The 13,958-nt window shown below is 46.9% G+C and overlaps 1 protein-coding gene across 2 annotated transcripts in view; it reads right to left on the bottom strand.

Annotated features, from left to right (window-relative positions):
* Window positions 1-7,952: 7,952 nt before the first annotated feature.
* Window positions 7,953-13,958, bottom strand: part of puf (ubiquitinyl hydrolase 1 puf) — a 154,136-nt gene continuing 148,130 nt past the window's right edge. For both annotated transcript variants that reach the window (XM_075867247.1, XM_037419658.2), the window contains exon 76: window positions 7,953-8,584. In XM_075867247.1, the coding sequence (XP_075723362.1) occupies window positions 8,385-8,584 (200 nt within the window). In that variant the 3' untranslated portion in view covers window positions 7,953-8,384. The remainder of the gene's footprint in view (window positions 8,585-13,958) is intronic.

Below are 13,958 nucleotides of genomic sequence, written 5' to 3'. Positions count from 1 at the left end.
TTTACGCTTCTCTGGATATAAAGAGTATAACAAAAACTTCTTTTTTTTTTTCCTTTACAGGCTAAACTACCCCTAAACATCTCTGGCATTTTTCCGCGACTCCGATGCCGTCGGGGTATCGTGTGAGCCACCATAGCGCGGACAACGTAAAGAGGTACAGCAACCCTCCAAAAAAGAGCCCCTAAATGGGCGGAAAGAACCAACCAGGACACAACAGCAGGCTCGAGCACTCACTACTTGATAAAAGTTTACACGTACACGTCCATGACGTTGGCGTCCACTTCAGATGACGAGAACTTTGTATCGAGGACTCGGGGTCCCTCGGCTTGAAGGGTACGATAGCCGACCGAGCCACCACACCTTAAGAGTGCACCTCTACATGGCATGCACACAGACAACAATGTCCCACATAGCAAAAAAAAAAAGAAAAGTGACCCGCATTGTCCGACGTTTCTGTCTCCACTAAGTAATCTGATCGCTATATATCACGGACAGCAAACTCTGGCAGGGATGTGGGTGATAAGACGTAGTTGTCGTAACACGCTAGCTCCCGGTATATGTTCCTTTGGGTTGCCACATACCATTCTGCCCTTCAGAATCCCGTAACAAGTAAGAGTGCCTCTATACAGAAACAAACAGTGTCCTGGGTGTCACCTGTCTGATATCGAAGAAAAATATCTGTGGCTCCGAAAGATACATCGTTGCCTTTCTGAAGTACACGCTACAATGACTTCCTCGAGTACAATATCACACCATGACGGCGTAGATTTCGAGAGTACTGAGCCCTTCTAATTGTCTTGATATCGTATACCTTGTCTTTGGAATGGATCGAACACCACGTGTAAGCGTGACCGCATTACAAGCAAGATAAAACACTGTCTTCGGCTAGTGGATGGGTGACATGCGCAACTGAGCCATTAAATTCAACTTGAACTAATCTCGGCAATCTACAGGCTCATCTAGTGTCCTCCCACCGAATGTACCCCGCCCCCAATAGTTTGCGGAACGCGAAATTTCGGAGAAAGCTGTTTTCCCGCTTCTGAGAACACAGCCTCCAAAACAAAAGTTCTAGACTGTAGCGACCTATACGGCTACCCACGTAGGTTAGAAACGCTGTGCACGTACACAGCAAAAATTAACTTTTTTTTTTTTTTTTAGACGAGCTGGTCTTGACGTGGAGTCACCCGCTGCGCGATAGCGTTAGGATGTCTTCATGTGCGCGCCGCCTCTATTTTTCAGGGGCCCCGCCGCGGTGGTCAAGTGGCTAAGGTACTCGGCTGCTGACCCGCAGGTCGCGGGATCGAATCCCGGCTGCAACGGCTGCATTTCCGATGGAGGCGTAAATGTTGTAGGCCCGTGTGCTCAGATTTGGGTGCACGTTAAAGAACCCCAGGTGGTCGAAATCTCCGGAGCCCTCCACTACGGCGTCTCTCATAATCATATGGTGGTTTTGGGACGTTAAACCCCACATATCGATCTGTTTTTCAGGGTGGTGTCAGCGTTTGACCCACCGCTTGCCGCCACCCGCTGAAACACAATGTTGCCAGCCCCAGCACGCACACGAAGGCTCCCTATAGCTAACGTGCGTCTTGCAGGACATCTGTAAGAGTCTAGCAACCACCCACGCTCCGTCAGCTTTTGTGGGCAGGTCAATGCATTCGCGCCCAATAAGCTTTGCAGCCGCGTGCCCGCTATCAAAGCGGCGCCGATAAGGTGCATTCCTACGTGCACTGATTCGACTGCTGGTATTCCTAAAACCAGTTCACGTGTGTCGCTGTATGAGCTCGGTGCTTGTTCGACCATGGTGATAGTGCTGCAACGTTCCAACTCACACAGAACGCCACTGTACGTACTAGTTCCTGTTGAACCGTCATTAACCTGCAGGCTACAGGTAAAAATAATACGTTCACGTGTATATAACATTGACTGATTGATATGTGGGGTTTAACGTCCCAAAACCACCATATGATTATGAGAGACGCCGTAGTGGAGGGCTCCGGAAATTTCGACCACCTGGGGTTCTCTAACGTGCACCCAAATCAGAGTACACGGGCCTACAACATTTACGCCTCCATCGGCAATGCAGCCGCCGCAGCCGGGATTCGATCCCGTGACCTGCGAGTCAGTAGCCGAGCACCTTAGCCACTAGACCACCGCGGAGGGGCGCGTGTATATAACAGATTCATTAAAACAAATGACGTTGCTTTCGTGATTTGATGACGTTCTCCACACAGCACATTCATGAGACGAGATAACTTTTTCTTTAACGGCGCTGTCCTTGATATACTGAACACCCACGAAACGTAATACAGAGGACAAGCGTGGGCGCTTAGAAGAGCTGTGCAGTAGAGGAAGAAACACTTATTCCTCTTAGAACAAACGAGCTCAAAGAACGACGCTATGTTGCAGATATACGCTGTAAATCTCAAGATAGCTGCACAGTGCTGTGGAAACGGGAGACCACTATACCAATACGCTCAAACAATGGCAAAAGTTGCATCTTGCGCGAAAATAAGTTCGTCACGTCCAGAAATTTGTTATAAACGTCTATTCCTAACACTGCATTTACTGCTAGACTATGCTTCTTTTACTTCTTTATAACCGATACTTCGTTATATCCGGGTCCGCTGTATCGAGATTTGAGTGCACACGCAATTCACAGTAACACGCATTGACATAGACGTGAGCCCCGGGGACTCAGCCAGAAATTTATTACGGGGGGTGATTGGATGGGGCGGGGGTGGAAGAAGAGGGTTACCCCTCTCCACATGTTACCCACCCCGTTCGATAAGCTTTTAAGTACAGGAAAAAAAAACGTTACACGACGTTGAATTCGCAAAAAGAGAAAAAAAAAGAAAGGCCCTATAGAGCAAGATGAAGCTACAACATACAATACAGCGGGACGAAATAATCACTAGCATATTGCCACCCACACGTAGTGGGTCGACTGCAAGAGCAGCTCTACCATCTGGATGATGATGATGATGAATAAACTTTATTTAATTAGCAGAAAGGTCCTCTTCCCCTTTCAGGTGCGAGAGAAGAAGGGAGGAAAGAAAGAAGATCGCGTGCCTCTGCTCGACTCGAGAGTCAGCCACGACTGACGCATCGTCCCAGCGCTAGCTATTCGGTGGTTTATTAAACCCCCAGCACTTGTGATTAATCGTGACAATATCAATTAGTTTCGAAAAAAAACGTAACCTTGTGTTTATCATGGCTACTGTATTTACCCGTATAGTCACAGTATAGTCCAGTAATGACTCAAGCCTAAATGCTTAGTCAAATAACATGCTACTACGTCACTGCCTATGCACCAACTAAATTGCGACAGCCCCCATTCGGGAAGTTCGCTGAAAATGTTCTTGTCGATCGCCAAACATCTTCCCGATTCACTAAAGTAATTAGACAACGCGGGCTTTCTAGTTCAAAATACACGAGTCAGCCTCAAAACTTCTCAATAACAATAGCCATTTCCAACGGAAGGCTGCGTCTGCACAGCTGTTATGGACGCTCAACTAAATCAGTCTAATTTCTATGGTTGGAGGTATGGGTGTAACCAGAAACACATTTCTGTGAGGAGAGGGGGGGGGGCGGAGGCAAGAGTTTAGTCGTACGCAACGCCTCCTCTATTTTGAGCGCATATATACACACATGACTGATTAAAAAAAAATTTTCCGCGGCTGCTAAAGCCCCCCCCCCCCCCCCCTTCCATGCCCGACCCATCCCCGGTTAAACCCAAGGTCGAGTCTTCAGTGAACCACCCATCGCTGACAAGGAAGGGACTTTATTGGGTTTTATCGATCAACAACCCACGACGCGAGAAGCGTACATGCAGTCTCATTTCGCTTTCATTTGGCTAGCGTTCCAAGGACGCGCTCAAAATTGCGCCGTCTTCCAGCCACTTACAATGAAGATTGGTCGCTGGAGGGGAAAAAAAAAAAAAAACGAACGCAAAATAAAAACAAAACTTCACCGTGCCGTCATTTAAAAGGCCTTTCTTTCCTCTTCCCAGGGCACGCTGTGAAAGTGACAATATCCGTTGTACTGCGACAGCGGAAAAGCCACTAATTACGCCAGGAGCTCGAATTGCTGGGCGAGTTGGTAATTCATCTTAATGGAGGCGCGAAAATCGAAGCACGAAAGAACTCACAGCGCACTCTATTACGCCAGACGACGCATCTTCCCCCTTCCCTACACGCGTAAAAACGAGTTTCACAAATCTTTAAAAAAATCCCCTCCCAAATTGACGCCGGCAATTTTTTGAGGTTGGGGGGGGGGGCATTAATATAGCTTGGGTGGGGCGCAAGTACTTTTGCTCGAGGGGGGCGAATGCCTGCTTTCTATGACCATTTCAAGAGAAAGAAACCCCAAGGAAAAAAACTTTTCTGGGGTGGGGTAGGGGGCGCCCTCTTGAAATGGTCATTTTCCGCTCTGTATGCCATGGCGAAAAAAAAAAAAGCGGGGAAGGGTGGCCATGAGCTTGGAGTGCCACTCCCTGGCCCTCTGCCGACGCTGTGCCACCCAAGCAATTTTTGAGGGTGGCGACTGCTTCTTCCCCTCACACCACCTTCCCATGCCATGGCCGACGAACGCTTTGCCACAAAAAGCGTTTCTCGCAGTTACTCCTTTGAAGGAGTAATTGTGTTGCCATTGCTCCATTTGGGGAAACAATGCCAAGGGGACGAACTGCAGTTACTCCTTCGAAGAAGAAAATGTTAGTACCCGTCGTTGCTCCCCAAAGAATAGATTGTTACTCGCACCATGATAGGAGTAACAATCCTGAAGGACTGACTCGTAGCCTTTGCAGATACTCCCCGGAGGAGCAGCCGCTTATGCTTTCAGTTACTCCCAAAGTGGTGGACTGTTTACTCCCTCATACCTCAAACACGCGCCCGCCATACCGTCAGACATTTCAAAATTTGATACATTCATGAACTACACAGGTACGGTAGGTCTTTGTGTGTTTTTTTTTTAACGAGGCGACCCCCTGCAGTCAACATGCGTCGATACATAACCGTGAAAGAAAGCACAGAATTGACGCGGAGATGTTATACATTTTGGAGAGCGATATCGAAATGTTGTGGGAATCCTGAACCAAACTTCTCAGAAATGACCCATACACAGTACTTGAAAAAGTCCTTTCAATGCTAAAATTTTACACCATTACTCCCCCCCCACCCCCCCACCCACACGCGCTTACCTTGAAACTTCGCCACTATCTTGGCCTTTGCAGAAGTAAATTTACTTGACTGCGGCCCGCTAGCGGGTTCGATTTGCGGGCCCGTTTTGTTAGGGTTACATACTTACCTCGAGCAAGCTTATCAATCGCTCGACTTAGCTTGGCCGATGGACGGTTCACCACGTGCGTAAAAGCACACAAGGGCTCACAGGAAGGGGACTCGCTACCGGGGGTGTAAGAGCCGCCGCTTTGAAGGAGTCACCGCATTGCCACAAGCATTACTCCCTTTGAGGGAGTAATGCTTGAGGGAGTAAACATTTGCTCCCCTGGTATTTATTCTCTTCTTGGAGAATGAGATCCGTCGCCAGTAATGTTACCAAGGTCTTCCGATTTGAAGCAATGTTTGGAGCAGCAAAGGTGTCACTTTTAAGCGGCTAAAGTTTCCACTTTTGAGCAATCTGGAGCAGCTAACTTCGCATTCTAGAGGACATGCAAGTTGCATTTACATTCAAGGACATGAATAATTATTTTGGAGTCTTTGTGAAAGCTAGCAATATTTCGATTCATTGCATATCTCATGGAGCCAATCATTTTAGGAGCACTCCCCATTTCAGTTGATGATGCAAATATAATGGCATCATGTTCTTGAGCATTCTAGAAACACTTGTTCAGTGATTATTTTTGTATAGCAAATAGACAGAACAATGGTTTGAATAAAATTCTACTTAATGAAATAACATTCTAAATACACCTACGTGGTTATCAGGAGACATGATGGACAAATGCTGAGACGTGCAACGCTGGGACGTACAACGCTGGAGACTCGCACAGTCCCAACTGAATTGCCCTAGGATGATTTCAAGGATAAAGAAAAATTCTTTTTCTTCACAACAAATTATACTTGTGGGCGTGACATGACATCATTTAGCTAGTCTCGTAAAACCAGCCTCCTCCGGCCCCCATTCGCTAATGATGATGCTTTCCTATAGATGAAGCTCACCCACAAAGGATCTCTGTGCTGAAAGAACGCGATTTAACAAACTTCGTTTTCCTTTTGCATCAAGGTTTTACGTGGCTAGGGCGTTTTGTATACACGCCGAAAACCCCATAAAGTGTCCTCTAGATGCAAGTACATAAAGAAAAAAAAAACCACAGCATATCCACAGAGTAAATGATAATGAGCGAGGCCAAGCATCCGCCCATGTGTCCAACCTGTCTTATGCTTCTGTTCATCCGTCCCTCTGCCTGTCCCTGCATGTTTCCGTCCATCCGTTCATCCATGCATTCATCCGTCTGCTCATCCATGCGTTCTTTTCTGTTCAGCCGTCCATCTGGGCGCATGGTCACACGCACAGAGGCACGGACGGACGCTTCGCCCCACACATCATCATGAGAAGAAAGCAATTGCAGCGTGTGACAAATCTTTGCAACTTCGCTCGTACTGGATGGACTCAAAAAATTTCTGCGGCAGTCACTCCGTGAGACAATAAGCTCTTTTGATGAATTCATTTCATGACTACACGAAAAAGTGCTGCATGACCCCTTTAAAAACACTGTAAGAAATGTGGGAGGGGGGCAAGGGGGGCTGCAAGGAAGGCAGAATCACTGAAGCAATTTAACGCATGGCAGAAATCAGGTGGACCGAGAATTTTCATTTTTTTATTCTTTTGAGCATGACTCTGAAAGTAGAGGAGGACCTAGTATTCACAGCCACTATAGTACATTAACGGCCAGGATTACATAAATGCAGCTGGCAGTTTCACGAGAACAGAGATGATGGGAAAAAAAAAAGAAAATCTAGTTTTGATACAGTGACCCAAGAGCTCCTTTTCCTCTGTCGAATGAAGTGAAGAAACAATACATAAAAAGGTAACTTTTCAAAGTTCTTTTGATGATGTAAAAAAAGACTGTGCGTAACCACCCACTTGAGGCGTGGATGTTGGTTGGCAGCAGCGGGCGTGCCGTGATTATGACACGCGTATCTCCCCACTGCAACCAGTGATGAAAAGGAAAGCATATAAACGAACAGTTGCCATCTTAAGAAACGGCGCCAAAGCCAAAGAGGTCGGGCCACAAAAGAGAAACTCCCAAAGTCACACATATCCACACACGCCTTCCCGCCGGACACCGCTAATGAACAGCTCGTCTTTGTCTTTCGAGCGAACGGAAATACCAGCGAGTCGCATATACATACATGGCAATAAATAACACAAAGACGAAAAAAAAGAACGGTGTCTTTCATCGCGGAGTCAATATCTTTATATTGCCGATTTTCTCTCCCAAGACCCGGCTGCCGGTCGACCGGAAAGCTCCATGACTGTTGGCAACCCTTACCCCTCCAACAAGCGCCAATGGCTGGCGCCATTTGTAAAAGGAGCTAGTTGCTTCCTGTGCTCTCGGCCGCAAACAAAAAATATAAAACTAAATGTACAAGCCAAGCAAATGCTGCGTGCTGGCTGAACTCCTCGACCTTCACTTCTTGTTCTTGGGTTGAAAACGCCCACCACCGATCTGCGTCGCGTCGAGCAAAAAAATGGTTTGGTTCGATGAACTGAGGAGGATGTGAAAAGCTGTAGGTATCTGGAGAAGATGGAAATGCGTAGAAAAAGAAAAAGCACAAATACAGTGTAGTTCAGATTCCCAAAGAGAACAAACAAAAGAAAGAGACAAACAATGGCTCAGCGCGAAAAAACGAAAAATTGTGGCAAGCAAGCTTTCACCCAAGACTAAAGTATCACAGCTGAAGTGTGGTGTGGCAAACAAAGAAAAAAAAATCTTAAAAAACTGGCTGCTTCCGCAATAGACAGCGGAAACGATGTTCTAATGCATTTATGAAAAAAAAAAGTGAAAGTGCGCTCTGCTAGTTGCGGCAGGAGAAAATCTGTGTAACACTGCCACGCCCTTCGTCATCATCGACCGCACGCCGCTACGCTCAACGGGCGTTGAAAATCTAGGGAACCTCAAAGGGGCAGCGAAAGCATTCACACAGCCACCTTCGTTGCCATTGAGGAAGAGGATCTTGTTTTTGCCGAGCGGTGTAGTCACAGTTGGTCGCTCTACGGCAGGCCCGATATACGAGCCATCCCCCCTCCCCCGCCACGACTGCAGAAAAGCTCATTACGCTGACCACTCGACATTGGCGAAATACATATGAAAAATAAAAAAACAAACAAAATTTTAAACAGCCAGACTAGAGGAGAAGATGCTAGGAAGATGCCGTGGACTGTTCTCCGCCGGGCAGAAGCTTGAGAAGGGATTGGACCGTCTCGAGAAGTGGTCTCAACAGGTCCGCCTCGCTGGGTGGCAGAGGTGGAGGCGGCTCTGGCGGAGAACGCGGACCAATCGGTCGGTCCTCGTCCCTGGGTGGAGTCCGGGACTTCTTGGCAGGGGGACAGTCGGGTACAGCTACAAAATAACCGCGGAAAACAGAAGTCGGAATTTATATGAAATGCCTTCGCACAAGTTTCTCCTGGTCTTTAGCTACTCTTTCTGTGCATCAGCTGAGCAACAATTTTGTCATCTTAAAAATTAAGCACCACTAGGCACTCCATCATTCACACACATTCCCCGTCCTGACCGCACCCCACAAACAGCGCTACAAGTATGTTATTTGCGAGTTCGTATATATGTGAATGTGTGTTAATGTGGAAGTTCCAAGGGGCACCCACTTTTTCACGATGACATACACAGAAACATCATGGTAACGGATTTGCATATTACACAAAAATAACTTTGTTAGATCCAAAAATTTGTAATAAACATACATATGCGAAACTATCTATGACAAGATATTCTTCATTCACTTCGTTATAACCGATAAATTGTTACATCTGTGCTGATTAAGTTGAGGTTTGAGTGTACTACGAACTAACTAAACCGCAAGTCCAATAAAACTCTTGCCTTTTTTAAATCGTGTGATACTTGCTATGTGTTCCACTTGCATGCTAACTGTGACCTTCCTCTCAGGAATTTCTGCTAAAAAAAGACACCCTCGAAAACCCCTCCCATCACGTGTAAGATATAGGCTACTTCAATATAGTACTTGAAATCTTTGTAATAACATGACTTCTGAAAATTGCAACCCGACGCAAAAACATGAGCCAGAAGTCGGGGTCTGCGGAAGTCTTCCTGATTGGGTAGTATGGAATACGAGAGAGCTTTTTAGGCAGGATTCTGTGAGCAATGAAACTAATGCATGTCCCCTCTCTGCAACTAGAGAAAAGCAAAACAAAGTGAAGGTCTCAATGTTTTTACTACTAGGAAAGCTAAGAATAGTTAGCTATCACCAAAATAGCCACTCAGAAAACTCTGCTGGCTCAGTCTTATAAGAACACCAACCAGATATAATGTGCACGGTGACTGATCCAATGCCAGCATTATACTGTAATTACTCGAATCTAATAACGCACCTTTTTTTCGGTTAAGCGAGTTCATAAATCGCAAAAAAATGAATGCGGTCGTTCTATTGCCATCGGCATTCCAAAATGGCCGCCCCCTACGTGCGTCGGCATGGCGCGTCGGCTATTTCTGCCTATGGGTTTCGCATGTGAAGCACTTCGTACGTGTGCTGAGGAGTTCGTCATCTTGGTGTGCATTAGCATCGACGGCATGAAAAGGCCGACTCCAAAAACTCGACGAGTGCACCACAATGCCGCTTTTAAAAGAAAAGTCATCGCGTGTGCCAAAACGGACGTAAATCGGGCTGCATCGTGGTCGTTCGGAGTTCCCGAAACGTGCGTGCGGGACTGGCGGAAACAAAAGCAGAATATTGTCGACAGCAAAGATTCACGCAAAGGTTTCAGCGGACCACAGCAGGGTCGGTTTCCGCAAATTGAAGAGCTGCTCGGCGAGTATGTGATTGAGCAGTGAGCGGCACAGCAGCCCGTGACGACAGAACTGCTCCAAGTGCAAGCTATGCAGTGAGCCTCAGAAAAAGGGCTAATGTGGAGCCAGTTTAAAGCGAGCAGGTGCTGGCTAACTAACTTTATGAAGAGGAAAGGCTTTTTCTTCTGAAGGCGAACGGGCATACGCCAAAAGTTGCCGGAAGAGTACGAAGAAAAGCTTTAGTTTTCAGAGGTTCGTCCTAAACTTGCGGCACAAAAACGGCTTCCTGCTTGGGCGAATCGGGAATGCCGATCAGACGCCTTTTTACTTCGACATGCCTGGCACTACAACCGTCGAGAAGAAGGGGGCGAAGCAAGTTCGCGTGCTGACATCGGGCCACAGTAAAACTAAAGTGACGGCAATGCTCCGTTGCACGTCAGATAGGCACAAGCTTCCCCCGTATCTCATATTTAAACGGAAGACGCTCCCAAAAGGAGTCTTTTTCCCGAGTGGTGTGATCGTGTGGGCCAACGAGAAAAATGGGTGCGCATTGCAATCGATGTCTTTTTTTTTTTTTTTTCGTCGTGGAAACCCGGTGCGCGTTACAATCGAGGGCGCGGTAAAATCGAGTAAATACGGTAATCTCGTTGAAACGTAAGCCGAGTCGAAAAGACCTTTTTGTAAACAAAGCGTGTGACATGCATTACAGTGATATCTCATTAATACATACATGTGGAGAAGGGCGGTGTAACTATGTACTAAGCGTACTAGCCATTAACCACCAGCTACCAATTTCCATCTCTTGATGTGCACTGTTACCGCCAACAAAGAAATAATTACAGTGCCACAGCAAATATTGGCAAACGTGCTTATGACAAAGCTATTTATTTCTTTATGCTTAGCTGCAGAAATTATTACTCACTCGCAACTATCTGATAGCATGTGGTGGCTACACCAAGGAGCATTTAGAAACTACAGTGGGGTCCAAGATACGCAAGGTGGTATAGCAACACAGCAGACATAATTGACAGTCTGCAGTACATGTGTCCTACGGTCACTTTTTCTAAGCAAACACTGACACAGTTTTTTTTTTTTTAACGCAGTATGGCTGCAGAGAGCCAAACTGTCCAGTGGCTAGTTGCATGGAGCACTTTGCCTACTCAGCGCATGGCTTTGCACAGATACAACGAGCAGCCTGTTGATATGATGGAGCGATGACAAGTTTTCTGCAAGCGACGTGCACTCCGCGATGCTCTAGCAGTCCTGGCGGCACACAAAAGAACCTTGGGCTGTGGCTCAAAGGCCAACTCCGGCGATTTTTCGAGGTCAATGGATCTCAATGAAATCCACTGGGCATGTGCATTAGCCCGTTTGTGCTATTCATGCCAAATTACAAGCTTGAGAGTTTCGCAGATTCTTTTCAAATGAATTTTATTAAACACTCGCTTTGCTTGACAGAATGAATGGCAACATTGTGCATGTGACATTGAGTTTTGCCTGGCAGAAGTGACGGAATTGATGTGCCACTACAACGTCTGCTTGTCTGCTATAGATTGTGTGGGTTTGGCCAGTGCTTCCTTGGTTGAGCGTGCAATTTCCTTTTCCGTGTTGGTGGACATGTGATAGGTGGCAAATGGTGCTGGGTTGTTAGCCCCACACGATTCGCCATATATTCACCATACCAGTGTAAGAAATTTAGCTGATTATGGCGGATGGCATGGACATGTAGTGCCATCTGGCAGGCATTATGCACAATCAGGCAGGATCAGGCAAATGATTACGTCGCACATACAAGCGTACGCAATTGGGTTTCTGTTTCGGTATTACGGTTTTTCGGTAATCAATTATTTTTTAATCTGTTGAGCATTTCAACTATCGGGCGCATGACAAGAGTGCATCAGGAACATAAAAGCATCATTATCCTGACATGGTAAATCGCCGGAGTTGGCCCCTAAACCACCCAAAGGTCGAAATTCAGTTGTGGGGAAATAGTGCACGCACGTACAACGAACACAGAGCCATGAGAATTTTTCGAAACAGTGCCGTAACAGCGGAGTTAGACAGATTGAATTGTTAAAACTATGACGATCAGTTCTTTCGATTGATATGATTGATTGATATGTGGGGTTTAACGTCCCAAAACCACCATTTGATTATGAGAGACGCCGTAGTGGAGGGCTCCGGAAATTTCGACCACCTGGGGTTCTTTAATGTGCACCCAAATCTGAGCACACGGACCTACAACATTTCTGTCTTCATCGGAAATGCAGCCGCCGCAGCCGGGATTTGAACCCGCGACCTGCGGGTCAGCAGCAAAGTACCTTAGCCACTAGACCACCGCGGCGGGGCGATCAGTCCTTTCGCTCTCTCCTGCATTACCATTCATGATATGCTCTCCCAAAGCCACTTTGCCCTCTCGCTGACCGCCTCTCCCATGCCTCTCCCAATATTGCGTGGCATACGTCATCGCTGAGGCGTTGCTTGAAACACAATCTACTCCCGATTGCCACGGCTCCGCCTTTCCGTCCACTCCGTCCACTGCGTGCTTGTTAAAAGATTTGCGGCTGCCGTACAGGCCCATGCTTACGCAAAACATGCCGGTATGCACCCTGCGTTGCTCGCACATTTTGAAGGGTCGCCAACACAATAGACCCATACACAGTGTGCGGGTAACATGACGCATAACAAGCAGCTCAGCGCCAACAGCTGCTTGCAGACTAATTGGAAGTATCAAGCTCTTGCTCAACCTTGAGAGCATATTTGAAAGGTACATCAGAGATAATCGTATGGCATGTCACGCAAAGGTTCGACAGGCCCAAAAAAAAGAAGGGATTGTTTCTTAGAATTTGTGGCATGCCGGTGGCTCAAGTCGTGCTGTGCCACACGCATGCCAGAGCTGATAAGTAGGGACGCTTGCTGTGATAAGACTGTTGAATATTGTGTAGACGAGGAGGAGTCCCGATATCATCATTAGGGGGATTAGGTATGTTCATACCAGAGAAGTGGTCGACGGTGGGATTGGCCATGGCGATGACGGCTCGTCCTTTTCTCAACATTTTGGCGCCAAAACCCGAGAGAAAGGGCTGTTAGAGGGGAGACAGAGCGGACTTTCGCGACTTCTAATCCGCATCTGCAGGACTTTATGGAAGCCACCGTTGGGTGAATCTTGTGCGCGAGGCCTAACCCTGCTTGTGACCCCGATCGTTGAGCAGGACATGTCGACGATGCCTGGAGCTTCATCATGCGATGTTTCGTGACAAATGGCACGGTGACGCCTACTTTGCCTCGTGACGTGGCCGGCCAGTGATTTTCCACTTTTCCTGACACTAGACCAGATTATGGAGGCCCTAATCGAAAGGCGTAGTCACGCATGAAAGACTGTCATAGAAGCCATCGCCAGCGTCAAAACTCTCCTGCATCCGGAACACTCACTAATAAGTGAGTTGCAGAATATTCAACACATTTTGATAGACCAGTTCGAGCTACTCAAACAAATGATAAAGAGATAAAAGACGCGGTTGACATTGGTCACTTAGAACCAGAAATGAAGGAAGCTGACGTTTATATGCGCAAGATTATTCTGGCAATAGTCAAAGCTGAATATAAAATTGATCCATTAAAGGCTAGGCAGGCTCGCTTGGAGACCATAATTTAGCAAAAGATACAAACCGGAAGTGCTCTCTTAGCCTGCGGTGCAACCACCTAACTAATGCTTTATCAATATAGCGATATTGTCAGACAGAAGATTAACGGCTCAACCTCACGAAAGATAGAGGAATGCGTCGGAAGCAGCCAAACTAACGTTGCCACTAAAGAGAACACAACATGAAAAACTACCAACGAAGAACAACCCGATCTTCTAGAGACCTATTCGATGCCTTCGGAGCTCTCGTCAACATGCACTACCCATGAGAGTATTGACAAGACCGTAACAACGCAATTGTACATGATAAAG

Source organism: Rhipicephalus microplus, chromosome 6 (assembly GCF_043290135.1).
Source record: "Rhipicephalus microplus isolate Deutch F79 chromosome 6, USDA_Rmic, whole genome shotgun sequence".
Classification (NCBI taxonomy): Eukaryota; Metazoa; Arthropoda; class Arachnida; order Ixodida; family Ixodidae; genus Rhipicephalus; species Rhipicephalus microplus.
Note: the sequence above shows the minus strand (reverse complement) of the source record. Positions and strands in the feature narration are given on the sequence as shown.